General features: G+C 41.5%; 1 protein-coding gene across 2 annotated transcripts in view; it reads left to right on the top strand.

Moving 5' to 3' along the window:
- DOCK1 (dedicator of cytokinesis 1) overlaps positions 1 to 24,364 on the top strand; it is a 258,024-nt gene that overhangs the window by 129,356 nt on the left and 104,304 nt on the right. For both annotated transcript variants that reach the window (XM_082764404.1, XM_082764403.1), the window contains exons 28-29: positions 5,090 to 5,191; positions 11,799 to 11,893. In XM_082764404.1, coding sequence (XP_082620530.1) covers positions 5,090 to 5,191; positions 11,799 to 11,893 — 197 coding nt within the window. The remainder of the gene's footprint in view (positions 1 to 5,089; positions 5,192 to 11,798; positions 11,894 to 24,364) is intronic.

Below are 24,364 nucleotides of genomic sequence, written 5' to 3'. Positions count from 1 at the left end.
TCATTAATTTTGTGCTCGCCTTCTACCAGAGTTAGCGCCAGGCCCTTTGAAGCTACGAAGGTTTTGTGTGTATTCTCAGTGTGCATATCATCAAGGGGCCTCATAAATACGCCTCTCGCAAAATGAATTCCAGTTAAATTATCGTGGTCTTGGGTTCAGGTTTAGATCTGCGAGGATCCTTTTTGCTGTTCTTGCCAAGGAGGTCTCTCTGCATTCACAGGTGGTTTGTTGTTTCGTTATTTTTTGTGCTGCCTGAGTTTTGTCCTCACTGGGGCCCTGTGAGACAGGAGGCTGCAGGGGTAGCTCTTGTCCAGGCTTCTCTGCAAGGAGAACTGCCCACCTGGGCTGTCTCTGAACACAAACGTGTTGCTTTGAACCAGCCTTTTAAAATAAAACACCTTCCAGAATAACCCCTTCCCAAACAAATACATCATTAGGGTGGTTTAGAGTATTTTTCTTTTCTCTGTGGCTTCCAAACTGGCCTTCTTGGTAAAACACGAAGCAACAAACTGAAGAACATAACCAAGTTACATTTATTTCACATCACCAAAGTCTATTTTTTAACAATTTCGATAGCTTTAGCCCACTAAAAACGTATCTTAGGAAATAAGCTCCTCTGCAGCCTCTCCCACACACAGCACCCAGGCTGCTTCCCCCCGAGAGCCCTGCCGACAAAAGATTGGGACTCCTCCGCCATGGAAAAGTGGCATCTTTTCAATAAGAAAAAAAAAAAAAGGTCTTTTACTTCAGTGACCAGAGTTGTTTGCAGACCTGTTGTGTTTTATAGTTAGTGGGAAACTATAATGGGGCTTTATGTGGCAGCCAGTCTTGGCAGGAGTCACTGAAAAGCTAAATTCAGCTAAAAAAAGATAAATTTTTATCTTGTGAGTCCTGAAGTGGTGGCAGCTTTATTCATCAGCTCTAGAAACATGAACCAATGATTTTTTATTTACTTAATGTACATGTATACACAGTACGTGTAAGCAAAGAGAAAACTTCATTTTTACATCCCTGCAAACTGGCCTGTGAGGGGTTTCAGGCATTTTCACTAGATTAAATTCTATGAAAATGTTGTGAAAGCCAAAACCTAGTGAGAAGCTCATTTTAACCTTCTTGGATCTTTTTTTGTTTGTTTGTTTTTTCTTTTCTTTTAGCAGCTTAAACCATATAAGGAAAAAAAGTAGCAAAAAAAAAAAAAAAAAGTGTTCTTTAACTTATGCTTCTTTAACTTGATCTCTGATTCATTGTAATGGGGAAGTGATAAACCTCCCTTAACTAGTTTTGAGTTCTCTTTGATTTTCTCACTATACATAAAGATCTTCCACTCTCCAACTTAGAGATTTCCCTGGAAGAACATGGACAAGGCTATTTAAAACCTTATGTTTTACCCCACGGGAGAAAAGCATTGGCACGTGTTGTCTCCACAGCAAGGAATTCTCCTCGTTCTGAAAATCTTCAGCGTTACTATTACTTGAGGGGATTATTTTATATTAAAATTTCCCTATCCATGTCTAATAAAGGGCCCTCTGAAACGTTTGTGATTTTATTATAAAGATAATTTAAGAAAATAAGTACTTTTTGAGCATTCGCGAGCATCTTCAACTTTTCATTCGGAATTGTATTTTAGAGGAACTAGAAATAAGTTTACATTTCAGAATTACACTGTCATTTTATATACAACGTATTTTCTGAATAATAATGCATTGTTTCTGAAGAAGAATCAGCTTCTGTGGTTGATTTTGTTGCTGTTATTGTTTTTTTCTTTTTTCCTTCTTCTCGAATACTTCATTTCCAGTGTTTGTTTCTACTCTTTGCTAGTAAGGAAGGATGCGAACGGGTTTTCAGTATAAGCCTTGACACTATTTCAATGAATAAATAGCTAATAATTGCACGAGGCAATGGCAGGCCCCTATGTTGCCCTTGCAGTACTTGTTGTATAAATGTAGGTTTGCAATTGCTCCTAAAGTTAAAATTGAAATTGATTTTTTTTAGACAAATAGTTTTTTTTTTTTTTCCTTTTTTTTTCTTCTTTGTATTGCTTGGAGTGGCAGAAGACAACAACGGTCTCTGAATCCAACTAAAGACTAAAAATCAACTAAAGATTAAAATTTAATACTGTTGTTAGCTAATGCTAAATAGTTAATAGGCCATATTAAAATACCTACAATACAAATATTGCCTATAAATAATTACAAATTTTTATTAGTGTTGTAATTAAGAGCATGCTGGCTGCAAATGATACCTCAAAGTGCAAAAACAATTATGAAAAGCAAGCAGAAGACTGGTAGTATACTTTTTGTAATATTAAACAGATTTTCCTGGGGATCTGAAGATGAATTTTGGAGGGGAGAGGTGTGTGTGGAGTGCAACGGAGGCGTAAGGGGACAATATCATATTAAAGAAAGAATGGGTTTTTGTTATCAAGGTAATACTAAGAAGATGGGAACGGTGCATGGTTTTATGCAGGGAAATGAAAAATAATGTTGATTAACTTGTCAAGGACCCTAAACATTCAGGTAGGAATCGCTTTGGGGGCTCAGCTTAAGCTGACGTTACAGTATTAGACAGGTTTCTGTAGTTGTTATTGTAATTTTTTTTTTTTTTTTCTGTTTTAAACTACTATTTAATTGTGCTACAGAATTTCCTCACATTCGTGCTTCATTTGCAATTCTAACCTTGTTTATATTTCCGTATTTGTTTTTCTCCAGCAAGCATTCAGGGTTTTCAGCAACCTTTCATATTTTCATTTTCACGCGTTCGGTAGACGTCGTGTGTTGAACTAGGAGACATTAAACTTTCATGTGTCCTTTCCAATCTCTCTGTGCTTACTAGGAAGACACACGGATGTAATTAGCTCTCTCACCAGTGACTTGCCATCTTTCCTGGCTTATGGGGACAGTCATAGAAGAAGGGTTGTGATCCTTTGGCAAGATGTTGGCACAAGAGGGAGTTGGGGTTTGCAAGCGATGTTCCTCACATCTAGCTGATGGAGAGGAGAGGGTCGCCATCCAGCACGAAGGAAATGGCAGAGAAACTCATCCATGGATGGGTATAGCTCCTGCTGTAGCTAAAGGGGATATTAGAATGCATCGGAAAGCTTAACGGGTGCTCCACTTCCCTTTTTTCATATGCAAGGGTGCCATAAGGATTTCTTCAGGTATGAAATTTGTCGTTTGGCTGTTGCAGCCATGTCTAGTAACTTAAATTACACCTCAAAAGGGCACATAAACAGCACTGATCAAAGCTATTAGGTGGTTATAGGAACCACATAGTTAGAAGGAAGCAGAGGTTGGACATTTACTGGTGGTTTATGTGAAAGGGGCTAGATTGCAAATACGTGGATAGTGTTGTAATGTGAGGGAAATGCACATTCATGTTTGCAAAGCAATGGGCAGTGCAGAGTCATCGAGTGAGAGGCCATCCGTAACCAGGTACAGAGGCTGCCTTCAGCTCTCCCGAGCCTTTAGGAGCCATCCCCAGGCCCTTTGGAGAAGTGATGGACTAAAATTACACCTGCAGTCTAGGCTTCGGTAGCCAATTTTAAAAAGATTACATTTCAGTGGAGCATCGCTTTGCCTGATGACATCGTGAGTGGAAATAGGCCTGAAAGTGGGCTACTGGAAGTCTTCCAGCAGGCACAGGCTCTTCATGGTGTCTGTTCTGTAGAGTGCCTGTTATACACGGTCTTGGCAATTATTGTTTTGCCTTTCCTTTTTCTTTTGAGATGATCCAGTCTTATTTACATTCCACAGCAGTAACCATTATCTTTTATGCAGCCACTGCTTCTGTTCATGGTGTAGTTTTGTAGGAAATTCTCTTGATGCAGTGGATCAGCGGATCAGGTGGCCCTTCCCTTTCAGTTTCATCGTTTGCATACGCCTAAAAACTCGTCAGAGACGGTTGTGTAGTGTAAAATAAAACGAATGCTCCTGTCTGGACATGATCAGCTCTGTAGGAGTTTAGCTATAAACTCCACTACATAGGAGAAAAACATATTGAAGGAGTGCTTATCTTGTGGAGTTTGGGGGCTGGAGAGTAAATAGGAGGGCTTATAATGCACACGGATAACCTGATGGCATCTTGCATTTGGTCTCAATTACTTGGCCTGATGCAGCAATAAATATTTTAAATTGAAAATAATAAAGATCTTAAAGCTAAACAATAAAAACAATAACTCTGTGCTGTACTTAGAAAGAACAGAAATTTACTTGATGTTGTGTCATGCCATGCATGATATAGAATAACCTTGAGTACAGCACAGAAAGGTGAATTTACAGTTTCATCAAACCGTATATAAAATCGTTTATTTTTTGAATAATTCTCTTTTTTTTTTTTTTTTTTTTCTTCATTAAATATCAGAAAAGGTGTGGATGCTATTACCATAACCAGTCAACACGTCTTTAGCAGATAGTCCCAGAAGGAGCATGAGCACAGAAAAATGTCACTTTGGGGTTGGAGCTTCCAGTAGCAATAGAAGGGGTTTTTCATAATAATATGCTTTTGAGTCCTGACTGATATTTTCATGTGCCAGAAAGAAAGGTTAAACTTTCTGTGTCACTTCTTATGTTTTCCGTGGTTTGAGAGAGGAAGGTTTGTTATCCCGTTTTCGTGGAATTTACTGGGTTTAGTTGGTTTATTTATTTGTTTATTCAAGCATCACAGTATCTGAAAATACCACTCAATAAATTTAAACTTGGGATTAGGCTGCGATGCTCAGTATAATGATTTTAAGAGATTTCTTCCCTGAGCATAGTATTGACTTCCCAAATGCAAATACTGATACTGTGTGATATTTTTAGCAGTAGTTTATTACCTTCCAAAGCCTTTAATGCCTGAGCAATTTTTATATGAAAAAATATGTTGCAAAATCTTCAGTGAAGTTGGTGATAAAACTATGAAATTGGATATCGAAACTTTTCAAGATTTTTTTTGTGTTTTCTTGACGGAATTTTGCATATCGATGAATTTAAACAATAGAAGTCTATTGACTTTCTTACATGGAGCTCTCTAACAATAGCGTGTTTTGATAGCAAATATTGTGTTGCCCTATCTTAAATCCTTGACCTGTTTATATTTTTGTCTTTGGTAGGGAAGTTTTGTTGCCTGCATGACTGCCATTCTAAGGCAAATGGAGGACTATCACTACGCTCATTTAATCAAGACTTTTGGAAAGATGAGGTCAGATGTTGTGGTAAGTGTAACGTCTTCTATCTCTCCACAAGAGAGCTTAGTTTGTGTTTGTATTTCTTTCCCGTTTTTGAAATCTACTTATGAAGTGTGGACAAAATGTTTAAAGTTACAAATGTAATCTAAAAATAATTAATAAAGCAGTGTGACATTTTCTGAATTTGCAAAGGACCAAATTAACCTTCCTGCCGCACACAGAAATGCAGCTCATCTCTGGAGCTGTTCAATATTTTCAACGCAAGCTCTGAGACATTAGATGTAAGGTAATTAAAAGAAAGTATTAGGAAATAGTAATTCCAAGTCATTACTAAAAATCTGTTTTGTTTAAGGAGAGAGGGGGAAAAAAAAAGCTTTCTTGAGGAAAAGAACTTCTAGCATTAAATCTCCCAGATGTCCCAATTTTCTTCATTTGTTTAAATAGCTTTTACTTGCAGACCTGCTAGCTTTAAAATTTATACAAAGCATTTTAACCTTAAAGATGCCCTCAGTTGTTAAATAAGCAATAATAATTGAAATTTGTCTTCTCGTGGTCGTTCAGTAGTCTAACTAATCCTACAACACAACTTAATTAGAGCATAATAGAAGAGAGTTTATAGCTAAGGAGATAACTCTCTAATGACCTGAAACTATCATTGCCATATGGCAAGTGCATCCTGCAAAGTAGCGACCAAACTTGTTGGCTGAGATCCATCAATTAGCAGATGACCTGAAGTCTGATCAGCAGTATTACATTGCCCACTCTGCTGCAGGGGATTCTGTTCGGCACTTCAGGCAGCTTTCATCTCTGCTTTAATCTTCAGGGTGGCCTTCGTTTAGATTGCCTTCTTCCTTCTGTACCCAATGGAACAAAACCCATGGTCTTCTGTTTGTGTAATTTCTCTGTTTGGATTTTCCAGTTTTCCTTATTGCCTTTAATTTTTGTTCTCCTTACCTCTGCTTCTGTTATGCAAGACTTGATCTCTTTGCCTGATGCCAATTTTCAGATCAGGTGCTAGAGCCTCTGTTGCTCAATGTATTTGTATCTGATGTAGAAGAGTGAAGTACAAAGATGAAGATTCAGGAGAATGAAGACAAAGCCCAGCTGCAAAGACCTGAAGAAGAACATCATGATATTAAATGGTTGCTTCCCAGTTAGTCTGCTTTGGCTTCTTTAAGCACGTCCTTGGATAAATTTTTTCCCCCACTTGGTTTTCCAGTAATAATCATAGAATCATTCAGGTTTGAAAAGACCTCTAAGATCACCCAGTCCAACGTTTAACCTAGTACTAATGTCCAACACTAAACCTTACTTCTAAGTCCTAAATATACACGTTTCTGGAAGACCTCCTGGGATGGCAACTCAACCACTTCCCTGGGCAGCTTATTCCAGTGCTGCACAACCCATTTAGTAAAGACATTTTTCCTAATATCCAACACAAACCTCTCCTGGTGCGACTTGAGGCTGTTTCCCCTCGTCTTATCACTTGGTGCTTGGGAGAAGAGCCCAATCCCCACCTCGCTATAGCCTCCTTTAAGGTAATTGTAGAGGGTGAAAAGTTCTCCCCAGAGCCTCGTTTTCTCTGGGCTAACCAACCCCAGCTCCCTCAGCTTCTCCTCATAAGACTTGTTCTCTAACAGCAAAGCATTCCCTAGCTAGATGTATCTAGTTCAGTGAAATTATGTTTTTATTTGTAGAAAAGGCATGAGTTAACACTCCTGGTTAATGAAGGCAAATATTTTTGTAGTTTTAAAGTGGTTCAAGCCACGTAGCTCTGGAAAAGGCAAAGCGATTACAGGGTTTTATAAGGAAAAGCTAAAAGCAGTTTGCTCTCTAACCTCGTAATGATAAAATGCAGAGAAAGAAAATTGGTTAGGAAATTGTGATTATTCTAACGGAATTAAAAGTGTTTATTTAAAAGTCACTTTTTTGAAAATTGTCTGAGGTGATTCTCTAGGGTCAGATCTTTCTTGGTGAAAACAAGAGAGTATTTATGCATTTGAAGTTTGGCAAGTGATCTATTTATAATTGCTTGTTTTAAGAGAGTGATTTATATGCTATGCAGTGCTTTGGGATACATGATGAATCACTTTTTTCCTTTGTCCTTACTCCCTGTATATTCATCCTGTTCTGCGTGTTCTTGGGTTTTGTGGATGGGCTTATTCCATATTATTAAAATCTTATTTTCCATCAGCATATATGCTGTTTGATTGCTTATTTTCTGCTTGTTACGCCACCTGACTGTGGTTTGTAGGAGCAGATATGCTAATCCAAGCTTAGTCAGTTGGTGTAATAGTTCTTGTACCTTTACAGAAATGTATCTTTTAAATGTTTTAATGATGCTGTTGATTAAATGATGATGCACATTAGTGGAAATTAAAGTATGTAGTAAGCTGGCGAAACACTGAATAGGTAGTGTGCTAGTGGTAAGTAATAATATCTTAAATTGACTTTAAAATGTAAATAATATAAATGAAGGTCAGAGGTGTAATGGCAATACATTGTAAATCTTGTGATAAAAGGAAACCTCAGTGAATAAACTACCTTTTTTACACAAAAAAACTCACCCCCGTTCACTCATCGTGTAGGACAGAAGGATGAAGATACAACCCAATTTCTCTGTATGAAAAAAGATAGATAACCTTTTCAGTGAGTAGCAAAAAGGGAATTACAGTTCTCTTAAGTATTTATTCTTCTATGGGATTTCAGTGTTAATTCAAAGCCCACATCTTGTTCAGTACAGGAGGGTTTGCTAGCTCTCCCAGGAGCATTGCCTCCCTTACCTCTATCGGTGCTGAGGTTCAGATTTTCCCATGTTCCTCTTAACACTTTTGTTTTCTGTCTGTCTTCAGCAGTGGGATGCTACTGAACTATATATATTACCTGATATCGTGTGCTTTGGGTGGAAAGCAGGCCCTTCTCTCCTTACTTTCAACTTTTTAATGCTTTTTTTTCCACATTTCTTTTTAGTCCCACCACCATTTTTGAGCCTTCTGCTAGTGCTCTTTGCCTCTCTTGAGAGTTTAGATCCAAACTGATTTCATTCGAACCCAAAGTCCCTACATACGGAGCTGGTAGCTGCCTCTCCTATTACAGGGTATTTCATCTAACCACAAAGGCATAAGAAAGTAGTGATTTAAAACTGAAACTAAATATATTCAAACAAACACACAGCGTTTTCTTCTTTTTTTTTTTTCTCATTTTAAATGATGAACTTAAGTGAAGCTGTGGATGCTTCCTCACCATTTGAAACCCTTCTATCTTTCTTCAGCATGTGCTCATGCTTAACCAGAAGTTATAAGCTCGGTGCTCGAACTGCTAGATGAAACTTTATGTCCTGTGTTAGGTAGGTGTCAGTTTTAGATTATTATAATGGTCTTTCTTGGCCTTAAAATGTTAGAAGAGATGAGCTGGAATGTGATGAAACCAGTCTTATCTCTCCCTGTAGAATATACTGTTTAGGTTCAATTTTAGAAGCTGTTCGGATTAAGGTGTTTCTTTTCAAAGAGGAATTTGCTATTGTCAAGCCTGCTATCATCCTGAGATGAAACATCATCCACGATCAGTGGGGTTATTTCTGGAGCTAACCGATTTCACTTCCTCTTTTACTTGGTAGACTTCAATTGTTAGAGGAATTTGTGACATTAGTTGACAAAAAGAAAGTCTAATGTTTTGCTCTGTTGAATATTTTAAGAAATATTCCTCCTAAAGGCATTCGAGATTTTGTCTTGGGGTCAGTGAAGTGAGTAGGAAGATGAGCTCCATATAATGTTTAGGATCACCATCTGGTATACCTCCATCCTTCCCCTTAAAATCCCCTAGGACTTCGAGTTGTGGTGTGAGTGTAGGACTTGGAGTTCCCATGGTGGTGGGACCCCTGCATGGGGCCTGTCTGGGGGCAGCCTCCATGATGGAGCTCAGTGGGGGTTCAGCCAAAAAGCCTCTGTCACATCCTACCCTGTTACAAGGCTGAGCCTGCTCTGGTTTCTTTCTGTAATTTGATGGAAATTATGAATGGGTCCCATCTATTGTGAATTCTGCTTCCTTGGGACAGTGAACAGGATCTGTATCAGCAGTTGGCAAGACATCAAGAGTTCCCTTGTTCCTTTAGTACATTTTTTCAATCATCTTTCAAATGTTCAGGATAATTTGTTCTGATTCTAGGTATACTGAAAATAAACAGGCTGTACAGCAACACAGCATGGACTGGTAGCTCCCCCATCCATTCCCACTCCCCATGCAAAAGCTGGATTTTGCTCCTAGTAAGGAGTTATCCCATTTAAACCATTTACTTTTTTATATGAAAAATAGAATTAAAAAGAGCATAGGATTGAGAGTACATGAAATACAGGTAAGCGTCAGAAGCTGTTTAGCTGATGAATAATTACATTAGTTACTACAGTGCATTATTTAAAGTACCTGGGTGAAAGTAGGACTATTAAAATGCGAATATGGGTAGATAAAAATGTAGGGCTGAATCAGCAAAGCAGCTCAGCCCCGTGTAGGACAACATTTAAGGTCAGTGACAAATACGAATCATCCAAAAAAAAAAAGGAAAATTCATCCAGTGTCACATGCAGCTTGATCAGCAAATTATGCAGAGGTTCAACAGCCAAAACCAGCAGCAAATGAAGTAGTGGTGGGGTTTGCTGCAGGAAACCAAGAGAGTATGCGTCTGTAGTCACAAAATAGCAGGAAAAAAAGCCACTGTGAGCTCAGATCTCTCTTGGATAGGTGATGACCCTTCCTATGGTGCCACTTCCACAGAAGCGTTGGGTTGCTGAGCTGTGAAGCAGCCCCAGCAGAAAGCAGATCCCCCAGCGCGGGAAGGGAGCAGGCACCTGGTATAAATACCGAGCAGTGCTTGGGCAGCAAAATATGCAAGGTGATCATTAGGAATTATGTAACTCTCTCACCAAACTCGTGAAAAATGAGCAGCAAAGTATGCAGTTTGATCTGCTAAATGAAGACACATTTTCCTGAGCCGTGTGTGTCTGGGCTGAGCTGTGCCTTACGCACCAGTAACGTCTCATTAACCACAAGCACTTGGAAATTTCACCTCAGTTCTCTTAATGTCAAAACATCTTTTTTGATGTTGTTGTGTTGGGAGTGGTTTTGATGAAAGAACATGGCAGTTTACTGAAGTAATGTCATAGATTTGGGGGGAAAACATGCCTTGTGGCTGCTGTTGGCCCTCTTCGGCCTGGGTCCTGGGCAGGTGCTTGTGCGGCCCCACAGCAAACCCTGCAACATGCACAGGGCCCGGCTGAACAGCCAGGAGCTTCACATCCCTTCCTGATCCCCGTGTTGTGCCCTCAGAGTCTCTGCATCTCCCTGTTTCACACCAGTGATGAATTTCAAGCCAGGAAAAATGTTTTAAAAGAACAACGAGTCATAAGATAATATCTAGCAAAGACGCTGGCTCTCGCACATGAAGAAACCCGTGTAAGAGCAGTAACTTCTTATTTGTTTCTCACTGAAAAGGTTACATAAAAAAACAGCCTTAGTTTGAAGCCCACTGAATGTAATTTTTTATTTTTTTTGTAGACATTTGACATTTTAAAAGATAGACAATATTAATACAGTTACCGAGGAGCTGTAGCAAAGGAAAAGTATTTTAACCTTGGATGAGAATAAAAGTTCATTTTTATCTCTGCGTGAAGTGAATCAAGGACTGCTTGCATTAAGCTCCTTTTTTTTCCCCTCTCTCTGTCTTACTGTGGACATTTGATATCACTTAAATTGTTAGATAGCAATTATAGATTCCCAAATTGTAGAAGATGATTTACATTGTAAAGTACATCAGGTTTCTGTTCCAAAGAGATGTTTGTTTATATCTGGGTAGAAATAAATTGGTTTGTGCTACTAAATTAACTTTGTTCTGGGTCAGATTTTCACTTGCAGAAGCAATTACTGCTGTTCCCTTTAGGGAGAAAGTCTCTTGTAGCTTCTTGATGGCCAAACCAGAAGCAGTGTTACCAGCTACTCGAGGTCGTGGGTAACACAACACTCACCTGAATCCATTTCTGAGCTGTGGCTTAAAAACAAAACAAACCAAAACATAATTTTGTTTTCAGCAAGGGAAAATTTCAGCAGGATGTACTTGAAGAGAAGGAAAACTCAGCAACTGGTGTCAGGAAGTAATTTCAGTTTAATTATCAGATTAAAATTAACGCCTTACTCTTTTTAGCTTTTTTACGTATGTTTTTAACTATTTTTTACTTCCAAAAAGGTCAAGTATATGCCAGGCATGTGTTGCTACGTATGTGCTGCAATACAGTCTGCGTGCACAGAGAGAGACTCAGTGCATGCACCTACAGTATAGAAAAGAAAACATTTTTTCAGCAAAAGCTTCCTTTTCATAGCTTCTTCCTGAGTAATACAGTGAGTCCTTCACGATGTAGGATTGCCATTGATACCACTTCTGAAAAGCTTAAACGGAATCATTGCAGAATTTATATACATCGTATAGAAATATGACTTAGTAAAATTTATTTTATATGAATAATGGCTTTTTTTATGAAGCAGAACAATAAAGCACCTCTTGAATCTAGTCATTAATAACTGACACTATCACTTGTGGTTTTTTTGATCTATAAGAGGAGTCTTTTCCAAATATTTTCTCTTGTTTTAGGATTTTCTGATGGAAACATTCATCATGTTCAAGAATCTCATTGGGAAGAACGTCTATCCCTTCGACTGGGTTATAATGAACATGATGCAGAATAAGTAAGTACAGAGGGAAAAGCTCTGTGGCTGACTGAGATGGCTGTTTCACGTTTGATCTGAAACAACAGTGTTGCTTGGAAACAGTAAAACACAATGCAGCAGCTAGGGTTTTTTCGTTTCCTTCTGGGATGCAAATAATTATTTGAAAATTGCCTTTTCAGGAGGATGCTTTAAGGGCCTGGTTTGGGGCTCCCCAAATTAAGGGTGGCATCATTCAGAGAGCCAAATTTTGGAAGAGGCTGCCGATTCAGTAGGGAACTACACGTATCTTATGATAATGAATTTATTCCTTTGGAGATCAATATGTTTCGCATATGACCTCAAAAACTAGTGGTTACTGTATGCTGACACGGAGTTATATTCTCAGATGTTTTCAGTGATATTAACAAGACAGAACTGAAAGGGCATTTATACCCAGATTCCATCAGCCTGGTAATGAAGAGACAAGCTGTAAATATTTCTAATCCCCGTTTTTTTGCTCATAATTGCAGCATTGTCATTACTGAACACGCCTTTATGTAATATTTTATGTTTGTGACATTCATTAAGAGCATCAAATGCTTTAATGTGTACTGTGATGAAAGTATAAGGAAAAACATTTTATTTACTAGTTGCCTGGAGAAATCTCTGATGTGCTCACTGGTAGCTACCGGGGCTATAAAGTTGCCAGTGTTTACTTACATAAAATCCTGTACTACACTTCCTACTTTCATTATAAAAATTCACCATAATTTTAATCCCAGCTTCTGAAGTTGTCTTAACCACGTAATAAAATCCACTCCTAGTAAACGTGAGGTAGATGCAGCCATCTTTTGAATCACATCCATGGGCTGTGGATGCACGCTCCTGTGCGGCTGTAGCTCGCAAAGCACCTGCTGTTTTAAAGCCAAGAACCCTTTGAGATTGCTTGATGGGGAAGATCTGAAGCCCGTTGGGTTTCTTTCTCATTAAAAAAAAAAAGTTTTAAAGCAGTTTTGCTTCAAGAACTCCAACTATCTGGAGGATTTTGTTGCAGGTGCTTTGGAAACCCTCGCAGCATATGTTCTCTGGCATCCCTTCAGGAAGGAGAGCACCTCTGTGCTCCACTTAGTTCTGGGGGAGGCTGAAACATGAGCAGCAAGGTCTGTGCTTGGACACTAGTGCCAGCAAACCAGGCACACGGTGGTCTGAACTGAGGCAGTGGCTCTTTCCCCAGATCTGATAGAGGCGGGTATTCCTCAAATTCAAAAATACCTTCACGGTATTGCCAGATAATGTCTTAGGGTTCATTTGGGTGCAATTCTGATCTCAATTGTTTGTTTTAAAACTGTGGAATTCCAGTCAGAGAAATGTATAAGCAAAGGTATAGAAAGAGCGTTTCCCTCCCCCACGTTTTTCCTTTAAAGTGCAAAGGGATCCTTAGCAGGCAGCTTCTCCCTTGGAAAATTTGGAGTAACACTCATGTGATGCCCTCAGTTAGGCTTGGGGCTTTGATTTCCTGATCCTTCGAGTACCGTCTGGTCTTTTTGCCGAGCTGAACAGCGAGTCCTGGAAAAGCAGGAGCAGGATGTGCTGTGATGATCTTCGCCTCTTCCTCTCTTCCTGGGTAACTGCAGTACCCATATAATGTTTGAGTAGCATTTAAAGGGTATTTGGGGTTTTGTTTGGTTTGTTTTTCATTTTCTTCAAGGCTTTCTGGTGTTGATGAATATCCGCAGCAGTGCTAAGGGGGTTGTTCATCTCTAATTTACAAGTTCATTTTCATTACACCAGCTCATTTGGTAAATGCTTCTGAATTGATTTGAGTGCTTTTCATTTTTCCTGTTGAAGTTAATGTGGTTTCCAAAAACAGGAAGCGGCGTTGTAAAATACCTTTTTGTCCATCTGCTCCATTTATTTTCACACCTATAAACTTTTATTGAAGGAAAAGAGAAAAAATTAAGACCAAGTTCTGTCTTTTTAAAGCTTCTCTCAGTAGAACTGGCTTGGAGCGCGCCGTTCCGTGTCCCTCTGACAAAACACCTCTGCAAATTATTGCTGTGACACAAGCCAAACGAAGTGAACTAATTTTTAATTATATCGAGAATGTTTTTGAGCTCAGTTGTTTCTCTGCATGAGGTACGTCTGGGAGCAGAAAACAAAGGGAAAAGGACTGGCTTCATGTGGAGGTCAGACCTCCGGGCCCTTTCTGTGGGCATGGAGAGAAGAGGGAAGGCAGCGGCTGCACCTTCTAAGGGACGCCTTATCATGTAGTACTACGCTTTGCTCAGCCTTATTTCCTAACAGGACTTTTGTGTGCAGAAATACACGCTCACCCAGGCACATTTATTACTCTCATCCTGCTTACTTGGTTCTTACATCTTTGGTGCAGTGCTTCCGGACTTGAGCGCTGCATCCATCCCATCCCGTCCCGGGCTGTGCTGGGCCATGTCCAGGGTTGCTTCCCAGGCCCAGCAGGCCTTTGGTTCAATAACACAGGTAGTCATGCCACATAAAATGAACACAGAAGCCTTCATATCTAATGAGATAATTGTTATGTTTTTGTTTTTAGACGTGTCACTTAATTCTACGTACAGGCCTCTAATCTAACTTAAAACAGCGCCCATACTTCAGCAAAACAATTTGTTAATCAGGAGACAAAGGCTTTGAATGGTGCTGATCTCATGTAAGGCTGCAGACCTTTGGTTTGCCCCCAGGATGTTCCAGGTGGCATTGTTTGGTGTGTGATGCTCAGGTGGGGGTTCATTGGGTGCCATGCAGCATGAGTTTTTGGAGAGGGGGAGAAGAGCCCTTCCAAAGTGACAGTGTGGCTTTCCCTTTCATTGTCAGATTGAGCTCCAGGTCAGTTGCTGTTGTTCAGTGAACAACAATGCCCGTGCAACAGAGATGGAAAGAAAAATTGATGACCAGAAAGGAAAATTGATGAGTGGGTGGCAGTAGGTCATAGTGTAGTAGGCCGTAGCATGGAGGTGGGTGGGTGGAAAGAACATTCAAATGGTATTTAATTAAGTCTTGATCCACATGTGGACTTGAAATAGCCATTGCTTTCAGTTCAATTTAAAGGAGAGAGAATGCAGGGGGGCTGGAAGAGCACAAACGCTCTTCGGATACACAAAATTTCGCAGCAGAGCAGATGGGAACAGTCTTCTCGGAGCCACGTGGAATTATGAATGTAAGAAATTGCAGCCATAAAGCGTGGCAAGGCACATTCAGGTTTGAGGCTGGGGGAAATACTCCAGCAGCCAGCGCTGCAACTCATTGCTCGGGGCAGTTGCAGAGTCTCCAGCAGCAGAGGTATTTAAAAACAGTTTGACAAGCATCTGTTAAGCTGCTGGTTATAATCTGGGGAGAAGGGGAATGGACTAAATGATCTCCCGAGAGTTGGCAGAGCCCTGTCACTCCGCCTGCCTCCGCTGGTGGATTCTAGGCTGCAACTTGGAGGTGAACTTTGCGACTGCAACTTTCATTTCCAGCAAGAGGTTTTAGACATGGTGAACTGTTAGCGAGCTGCTAAATGTATTCATGATTGCATTACCTAAAAATAAGATCGTGCTGAGGTAACTTTAAAAGAAAATGCTGCTCGTCTTCAATATTGCTGTTGGGAGTTATGAATACATCCACTGAAGATACTTGGACACCTTTAAATTACATTTACATCAAGGTTTTTGTGTTTTAATACTTTCAGGAAGGGTTATTCCTATCAAGGTAAAGGCATCATACTACCAGATTAAAAGAAAGTGTTTTTATCAGCTCTGTCAACAGCTACTACATGATAGCTGCTTTGTACTGACCCAAAGGATGCTGCATAGTGACATTTGGCCCTGCTCTGCAGCCACTGCATTATTTCATGTCTGCGACGAGCGCCGACAGCTGTGCTTAGCAGTTACAAAGAGCCGGGAGCTTTTCCTCTGTGTCAGGATGGAGACCTGGAGAGCTTCGCAGGCAGCTTCTTCATTCCATGATGTCCTGCAAAACAAGGCACTCCGGTAGTTTTATCTGCAAGTAATTTGAAGAAAGCCATTTGTCGAAGCATCAGCAGGGATTTCAGGTTGCTTGTATTTTTTTCCCCTCTAAATCATATTTAGAAATGATTCAGGAATGTTTTAGAAATTATTTTAACTGTTGTCAGCAGCTGACAACTTAAACTAGGCTCCTCTTAAAACCGCTAAGTCAGAACACATAAACAGCTCCTCTTTACGTTTTTGTAAATGAAAATAATTTAATCTTTGCTCTTACTTCTGGCATTTGAGACGATCGGTTCCTTTGGTAGACCTTATGATATATTCATTTCGAGCTGCTACTTTCATCTGCAACTGTTCCTCTGGAAGCGGCGTTGCCTATGAAAAATGAATTTGATGTTTCCTGTTCTATTTTTTGTGTCTAAAGTCCACATTTACATAAAATCCGTGGTTGTTTTGCCTTTTGAAGTCGGAGGAAAAGGGATAAGATGCTTCTCAGCGAGAAGGAGGTTTCTGGTGCCTACATGCCTTTTTTCTAGAGGAATTACGTCTTGCATTGCCCAGGGAATCTGGAGGCTGTTACCTGCTCTCCTACAGTGCTGCGCTGGCTTTGCAGGCGGGTGGAGGTGGGTTTCCTCCTGAAAACCTACTCCAGAATTTTAATTAATTTTCTGCCTGATAAAAAAAATATATATAATCTTGGAAAGAGGAGGAAGGACGATCGGGGAGATCCGTCTGATAAGCACGTACCTTTGTGTCCTGCTGCTGGAGTGGATTGCAACGCACGTGTTTGTTTTGGGAACTGGCAGGGAGATGTGGGCTGCTCTGCTACGTGGTTGTCACAGCACTACCTGGCCGATCTCTGCGGCGACTTCGGAAGGAACTTTAGCCATGTGGGTGCCTGTCCGTCAGCAGCGTGCAAGCCCTGGGCTGCTTACGGACAGAGGAAAGTTTTGTGCAACTCTGAGCCTTGATGTCTAATCCAGGCTGCAGTCGCCTGAGAGTTATTCCCACTGACAAGTAACCCAGAGCCAAAATAAAAGTGCTTTTTAGGTTACTGAAGTTATGCTTAATTATTGAAGTCATGCCGTAATCGGCTGTGCTTTATACAGGCGTACAGAAACTAAAACACCCCTGGTTTTTAATAACTGTATGAAAATAAGCTCTTAGTTCTTATGTAATCGGCCAGTCAACTTGCATCTGTCAGATGAGATGCCAGGGAAAAAGCCTGAATTTAAAGTCTGCGTCAGGCTGCTGATGGGTGGAGTTGGAGTTCACAACAGGCGGAAAGAGTCCAAAGATTCTGGACAGAACTAAAAAAATAATAATAAAAAAAATAAAATTTTTTTAAAAAATTAAAAAAGCAGGGCCAGATTTGTATCACACATGGGGTAGGAGGAGAAAGAAGCACAAAAACAACTTGTGAAACTTCCTTCGTTTTCTGAAAACCTGCATCTATACAGCTCAAACCTGGATTGATACAATATTCATAGTGATTATTGGTAGGCATGGTGTGAAAGATTGCACTTATATCTGGGGCATGGATCATTCAAGTATTTACTCAGTGTTTGTTATTGTGGAATATAGAAACTGTTTTACATTTCCTGATAGGATGTTGGGAGGAAGACAGTGCTTGAAATGCAATTATATTTTAAGAAGAGTCTGAGCAGTTGGAAAAACTCCAACAGAAAGGAATTGGCACCGTTTCCCTGACTATTCATATACTTTATACATTGATCTCTGCTTACTTATTTAGAAAGTTGAAGAGCTCAGACCCGCAACCTGAACAACTAAATAATTTTATTTAGGGATGCAATGAAATAAGCAATTGAATGTGAGCAATTTTGTTGCTTTCTTTGGTGGCAAATATTTCTCTGTGTAGGCAAAAACCACTCCTGGCAATGTACAGGCAGAGGGTAACATCTTTCAGTGCGTGCCGCTTTTTCAGGATCCAGTTTTCAGAACCCGTGCGTGTGCCCAGAAATTCATTCTTCATTTATAAATGAAATAGATGAGTGCGCATGGATAAATGCTATGAAGATCCTGCAGATTTGTTTCTGCATACGGAGGGCGTTTTTTTGTTGTCCATAAAACCTGGTTGCATAATGCACTGACCTTTTCAGCAAAGACCTTGCACGATTTCTGGTTTAGTATCGTACCTGTCAAATTAACTGGGCCTGGGGATGAAATGAATGGACTTGGCTAGGCTTAAACAACAGAGGCTTTTTCCTGTGCTGAGAAGGCTGAGATTCCTTGAAGGAATATGCTTCAGCAGGGGCTCTTCACTCAGTGGTTTCCGCAGTGGGAACATCCTCCAGAGCAGGTTACTTTGCCCAGGCTGAGTTAGAAATTACGTCTCTGGCTTCTGGGGTCTAGAGGTGGACTAATGATTTCCAGTACTAAAATAGTGATCATTTTAATTGTTATTGTATACCCTAAATTATGGGTTTCGTGTGTTTGCAGCCACTCGTGTGCCTATCGACAGAGACATCCTGCAGCTAGGAAGGTGGGCTCGGGCTGCCTGACGGCATCGTGCATCCACTGCGACTCTGTTTATTCCGTGTTTTGTTGTTATGCTTCCCTTGACAAACCTCTTTTCTGTCCCTAAAGTGTGCATGGGATTTGCTGGCCTCCTGGGAGCGTAGATCTGTGTCCCATGCCGCCTCTATAAAACCAGGCGAAGGCTGGTGGGGCTGTATTTCACCCTGAAGCGCGAGTGAGGCTGCACCTCTAATCTTGCTGGGGAAAAAAAATCCTTTCTCAGGATTATATCTGGAGCGTTAGACTAATATGCAGATGTTCACTGTTCAGTAGCAGTTAATGTCTGCTGAAAATATTCCTGATGCATTTCGTGGCATTTCAACCTTTTATTAATCATGAGAAAATCAGAGCAACTGTAAAGGCAGGAACCGTGCGTTGGGGAACATCTCTTCCTGAACTGGAAAGAAAGGGAGAACGGATCCTAATTGCTGGTGTTTTGAGCTGAAGTTTTGTATATTAAGGGAGGAAGTTCTTTTATTTATTTTTTATTTCTGTCCCAAGGCTTTGCTATTTGTGGCTCCCTGCAAAGTCTAAAGCAGCAAGGTTTAGACCTGGAAGCACTCCAGTTCATTAGCCTGTCCTCCTTGGGGTGGCGGCAGATTTAAACCCCTTCAAGACATTTTGAATACCGCCTGCATCTTATGAAGCCTGAGAACTTTAAAGAGATATTTGAACTTGGAATAACATTTAGTCCAGCGGGCTCACACACGTCTGTTGTGGTTTCGTACATAAAAGGCATCGCATGGGGCTTCACTGCGGGATGGCTGCTAAGCCAAAAGTTTGCACTGCTGGTCATCTGCCTTGATATGTTTTATCAACTCTTAAATATTTGTTCTGCAAAAGATAATGAGCAATTGAGAGGCACCTCGCAGTTTGTCGTTTCCAGAAGTGGCTCCAAAATGTGATATTTTAAAAGAAAATCAGGGCATTGCAGCTAGCTGCAACCCAGCGCAAGCAGCAGCGTTGCTTAGCGGTTACAAAAACCAAAAGCAAGCTAAGATCACAAATGGGTGGTTTCTTCCTCAGTTCCAGAATCGTTATCCAGAGTATGCCGTAGATGTCCATGGGCTTTTTTTGCTTTTAACAGGATACTAATTATTCTGGATGCTTGCACTTACTTTTAACTGAGTCGCGTATATGCGGTGCGAAGAACTCCTGGAGCTAATCTACTGTTTTGGAAGAAAGCTACAAGTGGCTATTAGGCTGTGCATCGTGACAATTCTCTGCTAAGAGTCTAATTGAGATCTGAAGAAGTGCTGCCAAATTAATTTCAAATGCAAAAGAATGATTTGTGTATTATGTCCTTCCCGGAATCTAAACTGGGTTTGACATTAAAATTCTTCCTGCTAATTGTACTCAGAAGCACATCCTACCAAACAATACATTTATCAGTTTGATTTTCCTGATGTCTTTAGTTATCAAATGGTTCAGTTCAAGAAGAACTCAATATATGCTGCGCTGAATAATGCACTGGATAATAATATTTCATTACATACTTTTTTTTTGGGTCTGGTTTCAGGAGTAAAAGAACCCCCGGCAGATTTCATTTAATTCGGATCCTTCAGTGGAGGAGTTCCTTTAATTTTAGTTTTAAGTTTTAGCTGTAGGTGAAGCTGGGGGAGGTGAGATCGTGAACCTTTGAAGGCACATTATTGTACGTCTGTGAGGCTTTGTGATGAAGCTGCATATGGATATTCCCTCCTCATTTCGTGAAGCCTCGGGGCCGTGCACCTCGCTGCGCTACCCTGCTCTGCCCGGCTGCTCTGTTCAGCCCTGGTGCCAGAGCCATCTCTGTCCCTGGATCACCAAGTCCCTTGGGAGCACCCATGGGGTTTGTATCACTTTTTGAGCAGAAAAACAAAGCAAAACAAAACAAATTATACCTCAGAGCCTTCTGTACCACCAACAGCACCGTGACGTGCTGCCTCTACACCAGGACACCAGCACCCACCCCGCTGTGCCGGCTCCGTTACCAGCTCCAGTTCAGGTGCTCCAACAGGTCAGCTGCCCGGATCGATGAGCCACGCAGAGCTAAACAGGGAAATGCTGTCCGCATCACTTACCAGGTGCAAAAGCTCCTTTATTTTTTGGCAATCAGTGCATGGCATGGATGAGAACCCATGATGCTGGATTCTTATAAAAGCATCGTGAAATGGGTCACCAGACGAAGCTGAAGGTGTTAAATCCCAAAGCGTGTCAGCAACTCTCCGGTTTTGGTAAGGGTAGAAGCTAGCATCATGTGATGCCTATTTTTAACCCTGAAGGTGTAGCAATTTTCACTTAAAGTTGTTATTTTTCCATGCCAGCTTCATTTAGGTTAATACTATCACACATTTTAAAATACCTGTGAGTGAAATGTGTGCTGCTCTGTCACAGGTGAGGTTCATTAATCTTTGCCTCTTTCAGTGTTCAAAAAAAAAGCCCAACAAACAAGACCACCAGCACAACCTTTTGGCTGGTCAGTCACACTTCAGAAGATGTTTTATTTACTTTTCCAGCGAAATCAATAGTTCTGCACTGTAATTCCCCTATTTTGTTTTTTAAAAAATGAGTGTCAGAACTACAGAAATTACTGAAATTAGTGTTCCTTTCCCTTCTCCCAAACAAGAAGTGCAGACATCCCAGGAAATACTTTAGCATGTTGATCTCTATCGATTTACTTTCCGTAGGTAAATCAGTACCCCTAACCTCCCAGGTTGTCTGTTTTTGGCTGTTTTCATTAATCACCTTGTTGAGGTACAGGAATAAAAGTTCTCAGCAAACAGTGGAAGTTCTGGTGGTGTCCCTTGTGCCTTGCCAGTGTGAAGAAATGCAAGAAGTGCATTTTCTGATGGGGGTGGAGGAAATCAGGAGGCTTTGAGCTCGAGGGATGAGGGAAAGCAGAAATTGTTGGGCTTTTGGAGGAGTTTGTCCTTCACGTGCTGAGTCGGTGCGGCTGGCTCTCTAGGTCTGGGGGGAAAGAACACATCCATCAGGTTATCAGGCTTGGAGAATCATTGAGGGGACTTTTTGCCTGGGTTGTGGCTTTTAGGATTGACACAGCTTTTAGGATTGACACAGAGCTGGGCCCTTTGGGCCTGCTTTCTTACCCGGCAGAGCCAGAGGGCTGCTGCTGGCAGCCACCCCACGCTGGAGTGGCCAAGGGGAAAGTGAACAACCATTTCTGCTGTCTCTCCATCATCTCCTTTCAGTGTCTGCCATTTTAAGGAGAACAGAGTTGAACAAGAACAAAAATAAGAGTGGAGTATTGGTGATAATTTCACTGCATCTCTCCAAATCCCGGTTCCTTCACCACAAGAATTTTCAGTGTAATTTACCAGAGTACTGACCGGCACAATTACGGATTTCATACATTTTTGTAAAATCCGCCTAGACCTCTGTTTGCTTTTCCCTTGGCAACACGTTCCTCTCCTGGCTTTTTGTCTTCCTAAAGACTGACAATTATGGAGCTCTTTGGCTTCTGCGAGCAGCAGCCTCCGAGTGCAAGCAGACAATGAGGCCCTTTGTAGGGTTATTAAGTTTTAGGATCACAAGTATTTCACGTACGGAATGTGCAATTGTATTCCAGAAAACTGGCTGGGACTGTTCGGGTAGGAGAAAACACAGCCCGTGGAATAACAACCAGGGCTGAAAAAATGAAGAACTGTTCATGCTGTGACATAACAGACTGCACGATGGTAAGACAAGAAGTGTTTAAAGTATATTTAGAGAGAAGAGAAGTGCCAGGTCACTGGCGGCCACCGGCGTGGAAATTGGTGCCACTGCCTGGGAGGACTGAGGAGTCTCCTGCCCACCTCCTAACAGCACAGCAGGCCCTTCTGCACAGATTTTTCTCCTTTTTCATTATAAGGTTTGGAGTCAGAGTTAAGCAGGTGCTGACACAGCCAGTGACAGTGACGTTTGGGCAGTTCTTGGCATGGTCGTGTTGGAGTGATAAGGTAAATTCCTTAATTTTGTACGTGTACCACAGTTAGAGCAGCCTTAAAATGAAGATAATGAATACACAAAATCATTTGTCTTAGGAAATAATCGTGCTGGCCCTCCCACATACTCTCAAATACTTGTGTACAGCTCCTGTGCTTTGAATGACCGAGCAAGCCACCAAAGTTAACCTTCCAAGATCTTTTTCTTTTGGGGTCTCCAAAACAATAATTAAAAAAAAAAAATCCATACAAACATTTTCCTTCTTTAAATTTGCTATCTCTGTACGTGCACCCAGCTTTAGCTGTGCCAGCAGCTTTGACCTGCCAGCTTGTCAGATTTTTGCCCGGCCGGGTACGGGAGAGGTTTCCCCCTCTGCCTGCCCGCAGCCAGACCCAAAGCCTTCCTCTCTTCCTCCTCAGCCTGCCTGTGCCTGGTAGAGCTACCACCACGGGGTGAAAAACCCCACACCTGTGCAAGTAAAGTGCTGACTTGGAACAGAATCGTCTGCCTGCTTGAATTTGCTCTTTTTCTGACAGCTCAATTTGTATTGGCAGGCCTTATGCTGGCTCAGGTGCCGGCTGTCCTTCAGCAGCTGGCATCGGGCTGGCATCAGGCGGGTGTCTGGCTCTGCACCCCGGGCCGTGGATCCTTCCCAGCTCCATGCCGGCCTCCGGGACCCAAGGGTGCTGCTGTTTTATGGCTCTGGGTGATGGGCAGCGTGGCCTCGGTGGGGGTGAGCCTGCTCCGTGTACCCCAACCTGATCTCACGTCCCTAAAAAATGTGTAACGTGTGGGTAGCACGTGGATCTCCACAGTGGTTCATGTCCCCAGCTGCTGCCCGTGGTCACATTGGGTACATCGTGGAGGGCCCTGGTACCAGCACAGCCTGGTGGGTGGGGGGGATATCGCTGTGAAGAGCTGCAGCTGCTAAAGCTGCTGAGAGCAATTACACCACAGTGCTCACAGGTGCTGTGGTTGGGCAGGGTGGGAAACAGGAGGTGCTAATAGGAAGAGGCAGCGCCTGATGGAAGTTTTTCTCCAGAAGTCCTGCAGCTTCTTGGGTATGGGGCATAACCCAGGCTGCCCGCTGCTGTCAGAGCCTGCAGGCACTGCTGCTCCTCCTGGGCTCTCCTCGCATCCATGCTGATTTTGCAAAGTGAGTTTGTGGCCAGCAGCTGGTAGGAAACGTGGGGCTGAGGTGCAGTGAGAGTAATGTAGGGGTGCACGGGGCCAGGAGAAGCTTTCTGCTGATCCGCTGCAGGTGGCGAGTCAAGGGAGCCTCAAAACCCCCTGCTCTGTTCTCAGGGTATGGCTGGAAATATTTATGTAGAGTGGCTTTGTTGGAATAGTAGGTGATCTTGTATTAATAGGAAACTTTAAAATTATCTACCTTTGTGACAGTGCTCATTTCTTAAGGCTGAAATGTTCCCTCTGAGGCTTCAGGTATTCAGTAATCGCTGTTCCAGTTCCCTTTGGTGTTGGGCTTTGATAAAACCTGTTACTTCGTGGTTTTGTGAGCCCAGTCATGTCTGCAGGTATGCAAGGCAAAACAAAAATACAAGATTGAAGAAGCAAGATATAGAAGAAGATAGTTGATAGATTTCTGATGATTGACTTACAAAGACATCCAAACAAAAACATTTCTGGAGTGAATTTTAGCTGCATTTTTGCCATTGAGATTTTGGAAGGAGGTACGATACTACAACACATTTGCAATATTTGCTCTCTCATCCACGTTGTTTTCTCATGTTCTTCTTGCCGGACTGTTTTGTATCTCTTCACCCAGCAAACATGTTTAGTTTTTAAAAATCAAAGTAAAATTGCCAAGTGACAAAACCAAGAGTGTTTTGTGTAAACTCTTCTTGAGCACCGAACACTTTTTTTCATTTGTCGCACTGTGATTTGCAGGGTGCTGCTTCTGCAAACACCTCAGTCATACTTTATCTAGGAAATGTTTTTGTTTTAAGGAAAATATTCCTCCTTAAGAGATATCGGCTACTTAGAACCTGAAATATTCACTCATACTGGGGTTTACTTCCCTCATTTGTTCAGGGTCATGCACTTTAAG

Source organism: Aythya marila, assembly GCF_965140915.1.
Source record: "Aythya marila genome assembly, chromosome: 7".
NCBI lineage: Eukaryota > Metazoa > Chordata > Aves > Anseriformes > Anatidae > Aythya > Aythya marila.
The sequence above is the reverse complement of the archived record's forward strand: the minus strand, read 5'-3'. Positions and strand labels throughout refer to the sequence as shown.